Source organism: Ahaetulla prasina, chromosome 4, assembly GCF_028640845.1.
Source record: "Ahaetulla prasina isolate Xishuangbanna chromosome 4, ASM2864084v1, whole genome shotgun sequence".
Classification (NCBI taxonomy): domain Eukaryota; kingdom Metazoa; phylum Chordata; class Lepidosauria; order Squamata; family Colubridae; genus Ahaetulla; species Ahaetulla prasina.
The window spans coordinates 149,308,265-149,324,714 of record NC_080542.1 but is presented as its reverse complement, the minus strand read 5'-3'; the positions used below and the strand labels follow the sequence as shown (position 1 = coordinate 149,324,714).

General features: G+C 47.5%; 1 protein-coding gene across 4 annotated transcripts; it reads right to left on the bottom strand.

Annotated features, from left to right (window-relative positions):
• Positions 1 to 2,295: 2,295 nt before the first annotated feature.
• Positions 2,296 to 14,951, bottom strand: LOC131196521 (gastrula zinc finger protein XlCGF57.1-like). 4 transcript variants are annotated; one of them, XM_058179356.1, is made up of 4 exons: positions 14,802 to 14,951; positions 11,672 to 11,792; positions 10,407 to 10,520; positions 2,296 to 9,015 (listed from the first exon to the last, which is right to left on the bottom strand). In XM_058179356.1, the coding sequence occupies exons 1-4, from the start codon at positions 14,829 to 14,831 to the stop codon at positions 7,718 to 7,720; spliced, it is 1,563 nt and encodes a 520-aa protein (XP_058035339.1). In that variant the 5' UTR covers positions 14,832 to 14,951; the 3' UTR covers positions 2,296 to 7,717. The 4 variants fall into 4 exon arrangements, with proteins under 4 accessions (XP_058035339.1, XP_058035340.1, XP_058035341.1 ...); XM_058179357.1 differs by having other exon boundaries at positions 2,296 to 9,012; XM_058179358.1 differs by lacking the exons at positions 11,672 to 11,792; positions 14,802 to 14,951 and adding an exon at positions 11,110 to 11,627.
• Positions 14,952 to 16,450: the final 1,499 nt, after the last annotated feature.

The following is a 16,450-nucleotide window of genomic DNA, read 5'->3' as shown; positions in this document are numbered from 1 at the left end:
TGGGCTCCTGGTTCTTTCTCACGCCTCCCAGGGTCTCTGCTGGGAAGGGAGGACTGGGATCGCAGGGGTGAAATGCTACCGGTTTGGACCGGTTCAGCTGAACTGGTAGCAATGGCAGCGCAAGGCCTCGCCTGCCCACCCGGTCGTTGTTACTTTCTGGTTCCAACCAGGGAGCAGCCTGTTTTTTATGCTCTGCGCATGCGCAGAACAGTTTGCACATGCACAGGGGGTCCATGCGTGCACGTGACATGCGCATGTGAACAAAGTAAGCACACATGCGCGGCATATGCATTCCCAAACTGGGAGGGAAGGTAAATAGATTTCACCCCAACTGGGAGGTTTGTGTGTGGGGGGGGATGACGACAGCCAGGTCTGCTATGGGAAAGGAATCCAGAATGGGCCAGGGGTTTGAAAGGAGTTTGAAATGGTTTTGGGTTTCCTGGTCGAGCATGGGGTTGGACTAGAAGACCTCTGAGATCCCTTCCAGCTCAGAACAACTACAACAGAATCAGAACAACAACAAGTTTCCGTCGTGAGCTAAAAACATATTTATTTATTCAAGCGAGACTGGCATAATGGTTTTAATAGTTTTAATCTTAAACTGGGGTTTTTATTGGGTTTTTTAATTCTTTTATAATTTTAAATTTAAACTTTTAATTATCAGCCTTTTGTAATTTGCTAGGTTTTAATTGTTGGTTTTAATTGTATATGTATTGTGTTTTATCTTTGGCTGTACACCGCCCTGAGTCCTTCGGGAGAAGGGCGGTATAAAAATGTAAGTAATAATAATAATAATAATAATAATAATAATAATAATAATAATAATAATAATAATAACAACAACAACAACAACAACAACAACAACAACAACAGAACAATTAGACACAAGAACAGTTTTTTCCCGAAGGCCATCACTCTGCTAAACAAATAATTCCCTCAACACTGTCAGACTATTTACTAAATCTACACTACTATTAATCTTCTCATCGTTCCCATCACCAACCTCTTTCCACTTATGACTGTATGACTATAACTTGTTGCTGGCAATCCTTATGATTTATATTGATATATTGACCATCAATTGTGTTGTAAATGTTGTACCTTGATGAAGGTATCTTTTCTTTTATGTACACTGAGAGCATCTGCACCAAGACAAATTCCTTGTGTGTCCAATCACACTTGGCCAAAAAAATTCTATTCTATTCTATTCTATTCTATTCTGAAAGATTGGTTGGTTGGTTCAGAAGGGAACGGAGAGGCTCCGAGGCTTCTTTCTACAAGGAGGGGGGGGGGCTTATTGCAAACAAATGCCCTCCAATCTGATGCCACAGGAAGCTCTGCTTACAACAGTCCAGTTAGTGAGAGTTCAAAGGAAGGGAGGGAAGGAAGAGGCAGAGAGGGAAGAAAAGGGCAGGGAAGGGCCGGGAGAGGGGAGGGATGACTTAGGGGAGATGTGTCTGGTTTTGGGGGTGGTCACCCAGATGCTGTTTCAAGTACCCCCCTTCCTACCCTTTGGCCCTTCCACCAAGCGCTGCACCTGGGGAAGCTGACAAGGGCAGGTGCCACAATCCGTGGCCAACATCCCCTTGGCCAACCAGCAGCAGAACTCATTCAACTCTCTTGAGTAACCGGAGATGGTTGGGTGGCTGCATCCCCACAGGCCAAGCCTGGCTATAATTAAACTTGATTTAATGACAGGTAGTCCTTGACTTATGACCAAAATTAAGCCCACAGTCTCTAAACTTGGAACTATGAAAATCACAGGTACTCTTGGATTTATGACCAGAATGGAGTCCCCACTTTCTGTTGCTAAATGAGACAGTTGTTAAGCGAGTTTGGCCCCATTTGGCGATTTTTCTGGCTACCGTTGTTAAGTGAATCACTGCAGTTTTTACGCTTGTAACCCAGTTGAGAAGTGAATTTGGCTTTGCCCATTGGACGGTCACAAAAAGGGATTGTGACCGTCATAGTCTGCCACGTGTCCGAATTTGGCTCGTGACCATAGGCATGGTGCGACAGTCGTAAGTGTGACAAAGTCTGAAGTAGGGCTTTTTTTCAGGGCCGTTGTAACTTTGGATGGTCACTAATTGAACCATTATATGTCGAGGACTGCCTGTATCCTAATGGGAAAGACCAAATCTGTTCGAGCCAGGTGGGGGACGGAGGAAATGGTTCCAGAAAGATGCACGGATGTCGCTGAAACGTTGACGTCGCTACCCAAATTAAATCCAGATCACTTCAATCTGAAAGGCAAAACTGACCCACCGCTCCAAAAAAAAATCCCCCACTAATTGCTTCTGAATAGCAACTTTTAATACGACAGGAGAAAACTATTTCATACATTTGGAATAATCAGTGTATCATTGTTACAGGTTAGCGTGATTTTTTCCTTTCGTTTAGCTGTGTGGGAATTTGGTGCCCGCCAACAGCTCCTGCTTTAAAGAGCCCCATGCAGGCCTCGGGTCCCCAAAGTTGTCCTTGTCTTCTCGCCCCTCCTTCTTGCATGTCAGCGAAGCAGCCCAGGTCTCCAACACAAAGGATTATTCCTCTTTCCAAAACCACAAATGGACCAATACACAAATACACGGGTGATTTCCATTTAACTAATTCAATTCTGACCCAATTCTGATGTTCTTTTGTTTCTCTCTCTGAGCCTGAAACTATTCGATTGGCATCCTTCAGTCTCAAAAGACGATGGTATCGTGCTCTGGAAACAGCATCTAGTGTGGCTAAAAAGGCCAATTTGAGAGTGGGAATCCTGTCCACACTGAAGGCAGATACATTCTGTCCCCTGCCCAGCCCCCAGATTTCGCTGGTTCCGGGACTGCCTCTTTGCCTCAGCCTGCCGAACAAATGTCTCTTCGAATTGGAGGAGGCCATGCTGCGTCTTTAGCCTCAAAGCTGAACGATCGGCGGTCAAGGTTTCCCAGTTGTTAATGTCCATTCTCAGGGCCTTTAGGTCCCTCTTGCAGATATCCTTATATCACAGCCGAGGTCTCCCTCTGAGGCTCTTTCCCTGCACTAATTCTCCGTACAGGAGATCTTTCAGAATCTGAAAGCCTGAAACAATCTTCCTTAATCTCAGGAATTTTAAGTCAGGTGGGCTTCAACCCCCAGAATTCTTGCTGACTGTGGAATTCTGGGAATTGGAAGCCCCCCCATCTTAGAGTTGCTGAGGAAACCCTGGCTCTCTGGGTTTGGATGGGAAGGAATCACTGACAACCCATGGGAGGGTGCCTACCACCCAGATTTGGGGATATTCCTTTTTCTTTTGAGGGGGGCATGGCCAATTTGAGAGGAGGGTCTTCACGGCTCTACCGCTCTTCCCCATATCCTGGAGCACTGGCATCAACCTTTGACCCAGCAGAGGAGGAAGACAGCCATTAGGAGCTGTCAAAAGCTGGAGCAGCCACACGGAAGAAGGAAAGAGAAAAAGGCAATCATCTGGGTTAGAAACGGAAGTCTTGAAAACAAGGTTCCCTTAATATTTTCATCTCTCAAACTTTAAAAAGATTTTTGGAAAGTTATGGCAAAGAGGAGAGGGGAGGCAGAGAAATAAGACTACCTCCCCACTTCCGGAATAGCGGCGAAAGGGCAGAAGCCAGAAATAAAGACTAATTACAGTAAATTAAAATTTAATGGATTGAAAGCATTTTGGACAAAAGGATTTTGCATGGCTAATGAATAGTTAGGAATTGTTATTTTAAAATTTAAATTTCGGTGTTGAAAGCTCAGTGGAAAGGTGGCTTTCAAATAAGCAGCACTGCCATCTAGTGGTGACAGAGAAATTAAATAGGAGAATTGCACAGAAGACAGAGTGACCTTGGACATTGTTGGAAAATGGCAAGAAGTTTCTGATAAGAAGTGGTCCTGTGATTTTTGTAACAGGAGGAGGTGTGTGTGTGTGTGTGTGTGTGTGTGTGTGCGTGCAATTGGTATAATTCCTATTTTTACTTTTGGATTACTTTGAATATTTTGAAACCTTGAAATTTTGAAATTTTGTAACTGGTGAATTTTTATTTTTGTCTCAATTTGGCTTTTTTCTTTTTTCATTTTTTCATTCTCTTTTTTTCTGCTCTGGCTTTTTGGGTGGTTGTTGGTTAGCTTTGTATATTTTTGGATAAACCTAAGAGGATTAAGGTCTCAAGAACTGGAGGGTTTCGAGAGCAGCTTTGGAATTTGAACTTGGAATTTAAATCAAAAAATAGTTGAAACTCGAGAATTGAACTATTTGGATTACAAATTGAGTGCGGTGAGTTGAAGAGACGAGATGGATAAGGGGAAGAAAGCAACACAACATCTATCATCACCATCAATATCAATAAAGACAACAGAATCTACATTACAACAAGAGAAAATTAATATGGATTTTAAAAATATGTTACAGAACATACATGAAGATCTTAAGAAAGGACTAGAAAGAATGGAGGGAGAATTGAAAGAAGTTAAAGAGATAATAGGGAAAAATGAAAAACGATTGCAACTAATGGAAGAAAAAGCAGAGGCAATGGAGAAAAAGGTGGAAGAGATGGACCGCAGACTCACAACCATTGATAAAAATCAAGAAAAAACTATTTTAAGCCTCGAAGTAGACAAGGCTGACTTTTATTTAAGATTCCAAAACATTGAGGAGGAAAAAAGGGAGAAAATCTACCAAAGATAGCAAAGATATTAGCAGTGGCGATGGAAGAAAGTAAAGAAAAAATTCTAAATGGAATTGATGACACATATAGAGTGTATACAAGATATGCGATGAGAAATAATTTACCCAGAGAAATTCATGTCAGTTTTACGAAGAAAACTTTGAGACAGAGATATTGAAAATGATGAGAAATACAACGATAAAACACAAAGGGAGAGAAGTGGTGGCACTGAAACAAATCCCAAGAGGAGTGCGAGATCTGAGAAGAGAATATGTCTGATAAAAAGAGGGATAATAGTGGGAGCGACTCATTGCTCCCATGTAACACTATGTAACACCAATCCTGCGCAGCTTGCACTGGCTTCCTGTGGTCTTTCGGGTGCGCTTCAAGATTTTGGTTACCACCTTTAAAGCGCTCCATGGCTTAGGGCCCGGGTACTTACGGGACCGCCTGCTGTTACCCCATGCCTCCCACCGACCCGTACGCTCACACAGAGAGGGCCTTCTCAGGGTGCCGTCCGCCAAGCAATGCCGGCTGGCGACCCCCAGGGGTAGGGCCTTCTCTGTTGGAGCTCCTACGCTCTGGAATGAACTTCCCCCTGGTTTATGTCAAGTGCCTGATCTTCGGACCTTCTGCCGTGAGCTGAAAACGCACCTATTTATTCAAGCGGGACTGGATTGATATTTTATTGGGGTATTTATGTCTTATGATTTTAAATGGTTTTAAAAATTTTGGCCATGTTATAATATTTCTTTTTAATTTCTTTTTAATGTTTATATATTGTATTTTTACTAGGCTGTACACCGCCCTGAGTCCTTCGGGAGAAGGGCGGTATAAAAATTGAAATAAATAAAATAAATAAAAATAAAATAAATGGCTGATTCCAGAAGGAATGTTGGTGAATTGGCAAGAGCAAAAATTCAGATTAGATTCAACAGAAAAAGCAGAGAGATTTTATGAACAACACATAGGTCTTCAAGAACAAGAGAGATTGAGAGAAGAAAGGAGGGATGGACAACAGGAGGAAAAGAAAGAGCAGTGAAGGGAGACAACTAAAGAACAAGAAGAGAAAGCAATAAGAGAGGGAGCTCAACCAAAAGAAATTGGAGAACAAAGAGATAAGAATGACTAGATCAACAGCACAAGTAAATAAATAAGAAATGGAGGAAGAAATTAAAGTAATATCTTTGAATATAAACGGATTAAATTCGGCAATAAAAAGGAAGATGTCGCAAACTCTTTCTCGCACTGCTGATGTTAGTAATGTGTGATAATGTGATGTCGGCAAGAAAACCACCAAGCTCAGAAAGCATAAAAGAACCCCAGAATTTTTAAGAGACTGGACAGATCTGTCTGAAATGGTATAGGGTGTTTTTCTTGAGCAGGGGGTTGGACCAGATGACCTCCAAGGCCCCTTCTGACTCTGCAATTGTGTCATTCTGTAAAGGTCTCCTGCTCAAGCAGGGAGTTTGACTAGAAGACCTCCGAGGTCCCTTTCTCCTGTTATTCTTCCCTTTGTTGTGGCTGGGTCTGCTCCCTGCAAAGGGAATTTTCAAGACCAGCATCCAACAACCCTTTGAAAGTGGATCTGGGATCGACCAGCCTTGGGGAACAACCCACACAATTCTCCCAGGCAGCCAGCAATAGATTTGTGCACTCAACTTGTCCTTTTGTTCAAGGTGCATCTTTTCTTTCCTCCTCCTCCTCCACCACCTCCTGTTTGCAAACCCCTCCCTTCTAGAACTGATGATGTTCCCTAGTTGGGTCATGAAAGGTCAAGAACACTACCAAGCTCAGAGCACTGATGACCCCACAGTTGTCATCATGGTCCTCCTCCTCCTCGTTTGCAAACCCCACTACCTTCTAGCACTGATGACATTACCCAGTTGGGTCACGAAATGTCTACAAGAAAACCACCCAGCTCAGAGAGCACCAGGGACCCCACAATCCTCCTCCTCTTCCATATTCTGGTTTATTGCAGCGGATTCGAAATGTTGTTCTTTGATCAGACTCCGGCCTGCTGGACCCAGAAGCCTACACCCCGATAAGCAAGTTCCTGTATTGGGGCAAATTTGTGGCAATTTCTCACATAGTAAAAGTCTCAGCGTCCCAAAAGCCTCCCAGGGTGCGAGGAACAGCGAAGCTACATCAGAGGGCATTTGCAGGAATAAGGGACCCTTTGGCATTTAGGTAGTCCTCGATTTATGACCACAACAGAGCCCCGAATTTGTTGTTAAGCGAGATATTGGTTACTGGATTGGTTAACTGGATACTGGTGTGCGACAACCTTTTTTCCCACCATTATTAACTGAATCACTGTGGTTGTTTAGTTAATAACATGGTTGTTAAGTGAATCTGGCTTCGCCCTTGACTTTGCGGGTCAGACGACCACAAAACGGGATCACATGACATTGGGACACAGCAACTGTCATAAATACGAAGCTGGTGCCAAGAGTCTGAATTTTGATCATGCAACCCTGGGGGCGAAAGTGTGACAAACAGTCCTACAACCCATTTTCCATTGTAACTTTAAACGGTCACTAAACTGTATTTAGGGATAAACACCATTGGAACAGCCATTAAATGTTTCACAGATCGAGTAGGACAATGTTCCCCTTTGGATTTGGGGGTCTTTCGGGCTAAGTGTTACACACTTCTGAAGGCTCACGAAACTATGATCGCCCGTTTCAGGCTTGTCTTGATGGTCCTGGTTGCTCAGATGAGACACACACACAGAGAGAGTGAGAGAGAGAGAGAGAGAGAGGGCTGAAACCCGCAGCAGTGTCTGTCTGCTCTCAAGACCAGAAGAACAGCTGGCTATCTCTTGACCCAAAAGGGCAGGAGTAAAAGCTGGTGGATTTCAGTCCTGGAGAAGGGGGGGGGGCTTCCTTTTTGAGCAGTGCCGCAGGTGAAACAGTTCCACCGTCTGCAATAAAGAGACTTTTCTCGCAGCGCTGAGTCTACACAGTTCTGCGCGGAATGTGTTCCAAATGGGCAACTCCTCCACAGCGGCTGCTGTGCACTATCCAAGCATCTTTGCCGAAGATGAGATTCCAACAGGAAGTGGTGTCTCCTCACCTGTGGCTCCTCTGATGCAATGTCAGGTACTTCTTCTGTGTGAACCGCCTCCCACAATCGGTGCAGCTAATGGGAACCATCTTCGAGGAGACGGAAGCCATCCCCGAGGTGAGCCCCACATCCTTCCTCTTCTTCCCTGCCCCTTGGCCTGCCCTGGGGGCCTTTCTATCTCCCACAACTGGATCCCACTTTTTCTTCAGTGGGACGCTTCGTGGCAAAGGTTCCTCTTTGTGGGTCTTCTGGTGTACCAACATGATCTTCTTGTTCCGGAAGCGCTTCTGACACTGCGGACATTCGTACGGCTTCTCCTTGGCACGGGCCCTTTGCAAGGCGACTCCGGTGGTGTCCCCTGGGGGCAGCTTCTCCCCACGGTGGACCTTCAGGTGGCTGTTGAGGTGTTGCTTCTGCCGGCAGGTCTTGCTGCAGAATGGGCAACGGTACGGCCGCTCGCCGGTGTGCATGCGGTAGTGGATGTTCAGCGTGGCCTTGTCTCGGAAGGTCTTTCCGCACTCAGGGCAGCTGTAGGGCCGCTCGCCGGTGTGGAAGCGCAGGTGCTTGACCAAGTGCTGCTTGTAGCCAAAGCGCTTTCCACACGCCATGCATAGGAAGGGTTTCTCACCGGTGTGCACCCGCTGGTGACTGCGCACGTTGCGTTCCTGCGCAAAGCACTTCCCGCACTGATCGCAGGCGAAGGGGCGCTCCTTGATGTGTGAGGCCATGTGCGCCACCAGGATCTGCTTGAGCCGGAAGCTGCGCCCGCACTCCAGGCAGGCAAAGGGACGTTCCGTGGAGTGCGTCCCCTGATGCTTGCGCAGGCTCTGCTTCTTGTTGAACCTCTTCCCGCACTGCACACAGTTGTATGGTTTCTTCGGATCTGGTAGGCAGCGCAGGTGACACTGCAGCTGCATCTTGGCCGCCAAGGTCTTTTTCGAGGAGCCGCTGCGGGCCATCACCGGCGGGGGCGGCTTCTTGCGCAGGTGGGTTTTGATGTGCCTCTTGAGATCCCCCCGGGAGGGGAAGGCTTTAGGGCAGAGGTGGCATTTGAATGGGCGTTCCCCGGTGTGGGTCCGGATGTGGATGGTCATGGCCACGTTGCTGAGGAAGCTTTTACCGCACTCGGGACACTTCGGTGGGTTCATCTTCAATGTCACCCGGGGGGGAGCTTTGCTTTCGGGTTTGGGGACTGGGTTGGCGGTCCGGGGGCGGCCTTTCTTCCTCTTCACGGTGGGTATCGCAGGGGGCCCAGGCTCCCCTCTGCCCTCATCGTCCTCCACCATCCGGATGCCATCTTCTGCTGGAGGAAAGAGAACACCTCATCACCAAGGGCGTGGCGCAGAATCATAATTAGATTTCTTCCCCATTTCTTCTCAATGCTCCCTCCCCACCCAAAAAACGGTTACCGAACAACCTACTCCCAATCTCAAGACGGTAGTGTCAATTCCACGACCACCTTTCTACTCACCTCCCTCTCAGAAGCATCTGCAGGGTGTTGGCCACCATCACAAATCAAGATGGCCCCCACACTGCGAAAGCCCCTTTGCATGTGCATCGGGCACCTGCAGACGCCATCTTGGCTTTTTGGCCTGCCTCTCGCCGATCTCCAAACCAAATATTGTCACTGAGATCTCATTCCCAGCAGACAATGTTATTCCAGAGAATTTTTTGCGAGATTCCAAGCAGGCTTGGGGCCTCAATCCATGACAGACCACCAATGACACCCGTGTCAAAACTGACGTGTTTTGAGTCATACGCCAGTGTTCACCAACCCATGACAACAATTATTCTCAAAAACACCACTCCGAAAATGAGTTTGTTTCACAATTTTTGTTATTGTAGCATTTTGTTCTATAACAGCTGGCATCACCTATGATTGGACCACATTTTTTAAAAAAAATCAATTCAGGTAGTCCTTGATTTATGACCTCAACTGAGCCAATCATTTCATTTAATAAATTAATAATTAATGAATTAGTAATTTAAGATCCATCACGGCACGGTGGTTAGAATGCAGACTTGCAGGCTAATTCTGTTTTTTTGTTGTTGTTTTTTTGTTTACATTTATATCCCGCCCTTCTCCGAAGACTCAGGGCAGCTTACAGTGTTGACTGCCAACTGCCAGCAGTTCAACTGTTCAGGTCTCAAGTCTTTGACTCGGCCTTCCGTCCCTCCGTGGTTACTAAAATGAGGATCCAGATTGTTGGGGAAAATAGGCTGACTTTGTGAACTGCTTAGAGAGGACTGTAAAGCTTTATATTATTCATATTATTACTAATATTACTATATTATTACTAATAATTTCTGTTGCTAAGTGAGACGTACGTTGAGTGAGTGTTGTCCCGTTTTACAACCCTTCTTGCCAACGTGGTTAAGTGAATCCCTTTCCATTCAGTGAGGAACACGTCTGTGAAATGAATCTGGCTTCCCCGTTGAATTTGGCTTGTCAGAAGGTTGCAAAAGGAGATTGTGGGACACGGCAAACCATCATAAATGTCACTCAGTAGCCAAGCGTCTGAATTTTGACCTCGTGACCGCGGGGGTGCGGCAACGGTCGTTAAGGGTGAAAAACGGTCACATGTTTTTCAGTGCCGTTGTAACAAATGAAGCGTTGTAAGTCGAGGACTACCTGAACTCTAAAAATGACGACTTTTTCTTATCGGTTAAAAAAAAACGGTAAAAAATTCTGACCCAGCCACTGGCCCTGGGCATCTGTCCATTTGCACGGCTTCCACAATTCTCCCGTGACAACGGCCTCCTTCTGTTCAATTTGGTTGATAATCCGCGGCTTGGCGGGCAGGGGTCCTGTTGGAAACAAGAGAAAAGCAAAGGGGGTCTCAGCCCATTCCATGCCTATTTTGGTCCCCAGAGCCCAGAGGAAGGGGAAGTACGGACCCTGCTGCTCTCTGAGCTTGGTGGTTTTCTGGTAGATGTTTCAATACCAAACTAGGTAATATCATCAGTGCTAGAAGGGAATGGGATCTTTTCTTTAACCTCACTCCCTTCTAGCACTGAAGATGTTACATAATTGGGCTATGAAACATTTGCAAGAAAACCATCAAGCTCAGAGAATACCAAGAACTACTACAGTCCTTTTCCTTCTCCTCCTCCTTTCCACAACTTCTCTTCTAGCATTGATTATGTTCCCTAGTTGGGTCCATAAGAAAACCCCCAAGCTCAGAGCACCAAGGACCTCACAGTCCTCCTCCTCCTCCTCCTAGCCTTGATGACGTTCCCTAGTTGGGTCACGAGACGTCTGCGAGAAAACCTCCAAGCTCAGAGAGCACCAAGGACCCCCACAGTTCGCCCCTGAGCTACAAAGATTCTCTTTTATTCGCGGACTTCACAGAGAGGTCGGTAGGCCCCGAACAAACGTCAGACGAAACGTCCTTACCAAATGCCACCGGTGATGAGTTCCTTGTCCCCGGAGGTATTCAAGCAGAGGCTGGCCCGCCATCTTGACGGATATTTTTTTAATCTGCTTCCCTGGCTTTGAGATTCGAGGACCTCCGCGGCCCTTTCCGACCCACCCTTCATTTCAGAGCGGTTGGACTACAAATCGGATCGTCAAAAACCCAGGGTGGGATTCGGAAGACGGGCTTGATCTCACGAGGAACCACTGGCGACTCCGTTTCGGAGACTGGAGGGAAGGGGGGGGCATCTGACAACCAAATGTTCTCCAGCCGGGGAAACTTCTAGATTCTGGCACGGATGGTACCGAAGAGGCTGTGGAGACTGTCACCATGGCCTTGGCTAGGGCAATGGAAGCTCCACCGTCAAAGATTCCCCAAGGGGAGAAGGTCTGCGGCCTTCAGTTCTTGCTGCTTGAAGGTCCCGCCCGCCCCATGAAGGATCCAGCTGATCACTGTTGGAGACAGAAAGCTGGGGCCAAGGAGGACCCTGGGAAGTCACTTACCCTCTTCCCTCCAGGATCTGAGCAATGAAGTCGTTCTTACCCAAGGACAGAACTGCCTCGTAATTCTCCATCATCACCGCTTGGTAGAGCTCCCGTTGCCATTCACTTAACTCTTCCCATTCTTCCCGGGAGAAATAGACTGCCACGTCCTCAAAGGTCACCTGAACCAGCAAAGAAACCATCCCTGGATTTGAATCTGGGGCCCAAAGGATCCCTATTATCTCTACAGATACTCAAGAACTTTGGGCTCTGGTACCTGGCTCCATAATAGTAACTGCGAGAGGGGATAGAGACAGACAGAGATAGGTAGATAAGAAAGATAGATAGATAGATGATAGATAGATAGATAGATAGATAGATAGATAGATAGATAGATAGATAGATAGATAGATAGATAGATAAAGAGAGAAAGCTAGCTAGCTAGCTAGAGAAAGAAAAGATAGGTAGGTAGGTAAAGAAGAAAGAAAGAAAAGAAAGAGGAAGAAAGAAGGAAAGAAAGAAAAGAAAAAGAGAGAGATAGACAGATAAGAGAGATTAGATAGATAAATGTTAGATAGAAAAAAGAGAGGGAAAGAGAGAGCTAGATAGCTAACTAGAGATAGGTAGGTAGGTAGGTAGATAAAGAAGAAAGAAAGGAGAGAAAAAGAAAGAAAGAAAGAAAAGATAGACAGACAGAGATAGGTAGATAAAGAAGAAAGAAAGAAAGAAAGAAAGAAAGAAAGAAAGAAAAGAGAGAGCTAGATAGCTAAATAGAGATAGGTAGATAAAGAAGAAAGAAAGAAAAGAGAGAGAGAACTAGGTAGCTAAATAGAGATAGGTAGATAAGTATGTAGTAGATAGATGGATAGATAGATAGAAAGACAGACACCAGACACCAGTAGATAGATAGAAGTGGGGGGAGAGCTAGATAGCTAAATAGATAGGGAGAAAGATAGACAGACAGACATGGATGGATGGATGGATAGATGGAGATATATATATATATATATTTGTTTTCTGAGGTTTTCACGGGTGTTTGTATATAGGTCTTTGGTTGTTCGGGTTTTCTCCCGTGTAAAATTGGAAGTGTCTTGGCGACGTTTCGACGAAGTCTCATTCGTCATCTTCAGGCTTCAGCTTCGTGCTTCTGGGAGCAATGTGTGATCGCAGCTGTTTCTTCCTTTTAACTGCTAGTGGGGGTTTGAACTGATTGGGTGGGAGCTTGGCTGTGCTCTGATTGGATGGGGTTTTTTCTGTGCTCTGATTGGATGGGGGTGTGTCCCCTTTGGGTGGGGCCTTGGTTGTGCTCAGATTAGTCTGAGCTGCAGGGGGATTTGAGCTGGTGAGCTGCATTGCTGTTGTTTGGCTTCGTGTTCGTGGTCCTGCTACATCTTCATAGTGGGTGTCTGTCTGCTGTATGTATGGATTGGAGGGGTTTGAAATGGCTAATGTTGCAGCTGCGGTCTGGCTTCTGGTCCTCGGTTGTGCTTCATGATCAGTGTGGGTTTGGGTCTGCTTTCTGGGTGGATGTGCGGTGGTGACATCCTGTGTGGACCTCGTGAGTGTGGGTCTGGTGTCATTCCTCGTGTTAGGGACTCGTTTGTCAATAAGGGCGGGTTTCCAAATGGCTGGTAGACGGAAGGTATTATCTCTTTTGTTCATGCTGTGTGGGCGTTTTTCTATCTCGATGGCTTCTCATATATATGTATGTATGTATGTATGTATATTTATATGTATGTATATATAATGGATAGATAGATAAATTATTGAAATATGATAGATAGGAGAGAGAGGAGAGAAAGACCCTCTCCAAGGCAGCCAAGGTAGCTAAGACTTCTCAGAGAGATTTGGGGTTCGAAAAGCAAGGGGGGGGGAGATTGACAGCAGCTGTTCACTGGGCCTGCACAGAGTGCTTTTTCCTGGGAGGAAGGGAGAGAGGCCTTTGGTAGTTACATCTTAATATTTGCCTGTTCTTTTCTACTATAAGCTTAGCTTTATAGTTTAAACTATATACTGCTAAACAAATAATTCCCTCAACACTGTCAGATTATTTACTGAATCTGCACTACTATTAATCTTCTCATCGTTCCCATCACCAATCTCTTTCCACTTATGACTGTATGACTCTAACTTGTTGCTAGCAATCCTTATGATTTATATTGATATATTGATCATCAATTGTGTTGTAAATGTTGTACCTTGATGAACGTATCTCTTCTTTTATGTACACTGAGAGCATATGCACCAAGACAAATCCCTTGTGTGTCCAATCACACTTGGCCAATAAAATTCTATTCTAAATTCTATTCTTTTTGGGACCTATGAGGATGGGGTCCTTGGGGAAATGGAGTGGGGCATTAACCAAACAGATTACGTCATGCCCCCAAAGGAAAATTGCACAGCTTATTCGTAGCGGCGATTGCCTCCCCTCCCCTACCCCACCCACCCCACCCCACCCGGGACTACCCCTCAAAACCTCTGCGGTCCCCTACAGAAAGCTACTTCAAAGTGAAGACACCACCCCGCCCTACACAATGTATCTCCCAAAGCGGGACACCCCTTACCCCTTTCTTTGAAGCCTGAATCCCGACTCTCCCTCCCCCCACCCCCAAGTCGGGGAATGGGGAGGGCCTTCTGGGGCAGAGCATGGCTCTCAGGGTCGGCCATTTTGACTGGGGGTGGGGACCTCCCCCCTCTCTCCGGCCCACAACCCTCCCCATCCATCTCTCCGCTCGGGGGGGGGGGGCGGTGGTGAGAAATCGCGAAGCAATGAAAGGGCCGCTTTGACTGATGCAACCGCGGTCTTTTTCTTTCTCCCCAGGCCGCCAGGAGGGGATGGGGAGCCCAGCGCGGGACGGAGACCCCCGAGGTTGTTCCGGGGGGTGGGGACTCCCCCCCTTGATATACCCACCCCTACCTCCAAGGCCGGGGGGAGGGGCTTAGAAATGGCGAAAGTGGCTGATGCAGCCTCGTAAATAGGGAGGAAGGACCCCCCCGGGGACCCCGCAGGGCTGATCGAGGGGGAGGAAAGACCCCCTCGGTGTACCCACCCCCCAAGGCCGACGGGGGGAGGGGGTGTTACGGGGGAGGCCCGGCAGCCCCTCGGATAGGAGCAGCAAAGCCTTTCGTGTTTTTCCCGACTGCAGATGGGGAGCGGAGGGCAGCGGACGGTGGGGGTGGAGGAATCTTACCGGCCCTGGCCGGGGTCTCGGCGCCTCCATGGCGGGGGTGGCAGCGCCTCTCGACGAGAACAAAGGCGGGGGTCGGGGGAAAAGAGGGGCGCCTCGGCGACGACGCCCCGGCTCCGCCCGCTGGAAGGAGGGCAGGAGAGGAGGAGCGGGGGGCGGGCTCTGGCCCTGGCGCCCGCGGGCGACGCAAAGGCCGGGCGGAGCTGCATTGTTGGGGGTGGGGGGGACTGACACCCATACGCAGTCTCTCTCTGTCTCTCCCCCCCCCCCACCCGGCTGCGGAGCATGGGACTTGTAGGAAGAGAGGCTGCTCTGTCTGTCTGTCTATGTATCATTTTTCATCAATCACTCTCTTTCTTTCTTTCTTTCCACTTATGACTGTAACTTTGTTATTTGTATCCTTAACAATTTATATTGATATTGTTTCCTGATTGCTTATTTGTACTCTGTGACTATCATTAAGTATTGCACCTTAGAATTCTTGATGATCTTTTCTTTTATGTACACTGAGAGCATATGCACCAAGACAAATTCCTTGTGTGTCCAATCACACTTGGCCAATAAAAAAAAATCTATTCTATTCTATTCTAGTCTATTCTTTCTCTCTCTCTCTCTCTCTCTCGTTTTTCATCAACCCGAGCCCTCAGACTTCTCCCATTTCCCGGATGGTCAAGATCCTCAGAGCCCGGGCCTTTGGCTGATGCTGTGCAACACACGGTCCGTGGTCAATAAGGCCCCCCTAATTTATGATCTTATTCAGGGGGGTGCCGCGGACCTTATGGGCATTACGGAGACCTGGTTGGGCGCAGAAGGGGGTGTGCCCCTTGTTCAAATGTGCCCACCGGGTTTCCGTGCACTCCATCAGCCGAGGGCCCAGGGTAGGGGTGGAGGGGTGGCGGTTGTGATTAGAGAGAGTCTGGAGCCGAGGGAGACCACTGTACCTCAGATTGCCAGGTGTGAATCCCTCTTTGTGAGGTGGGGTCATAGATGTCAGATGGGCTTGTTTGTCACGTACCTGGCTCCTTGTGGCGTGACAGCAGCCCTGCCCAAGCTCCTGGAGGTGCTTGCTGGAGTGGTGGTGGAGACCCCCAGACTTATTGTCATGGGGGACTTTAACTTGCCATCGACCGGCATGTCATCTTCAGTTGCTCGGGAGTTCACAGCTTCCATGAAGGCCTTGGACCTGACTCAAGTAGTTGATGGCCCTACTCACAGTGGGGGTGGCACACTGGATTTGATTTTCATCTCTGGTCAGTGGTTGAAGGATCTGGATTTGAGGGATTTAGTCATCAAACCTTTGTCATGGTCAGATCACTCTCTCCTTCGCCTGGACTTTCTGACCGCCACTCAACACCGCAGGGAGACGGAACCAATACGTTGGTTCCGTCCCAGGCGCCTGATGGACCCGGAGAGGTTCCAGACAGAGCTTGGGCCGTTTCCTGAGGGTCTGGCTCACGGCACGGCTGAGGAACCTTGTCGCGGCTTGGGAACGGGCCGTGGCGGGGGCCTTGGACCGTGTCGTGCCTTTGCGGCCTCTGACCCAGCGTAGGTCTCAACCAGCTCCCTGGTTCTCCGAGGAGCTGAGGGGGATGAAACGCCGAAGAAGACGCCTAGAGAGTTCCTGGAGGTCCAGTTGTTCGGAGGCTGATCAG

Bases quoted from the DNA above. Each gene is read 5' to 3' on its own strand.
- LOC131196521 (XM_058179356.1), bottom strand. From the start codon at position 14,831: ATGGAGGCGCCGAGACCCCGGCCAGGGCCG. The intron at 11,793-14,801 runs GTAAGATTCCTC...TTGCTGGTTCAG, and splicing joins CGAGACCCCGGCCAGGGCCG to GTGACCTTTGAGGACGTGGC. The intron at 9,016-10,406 runs GTCAGAATTTTT...TCTTTCCTCCAG, and splicing joins TGCCCAGGGCCAGTGGCTGG to CAGAAGATGGCATCCGGATG.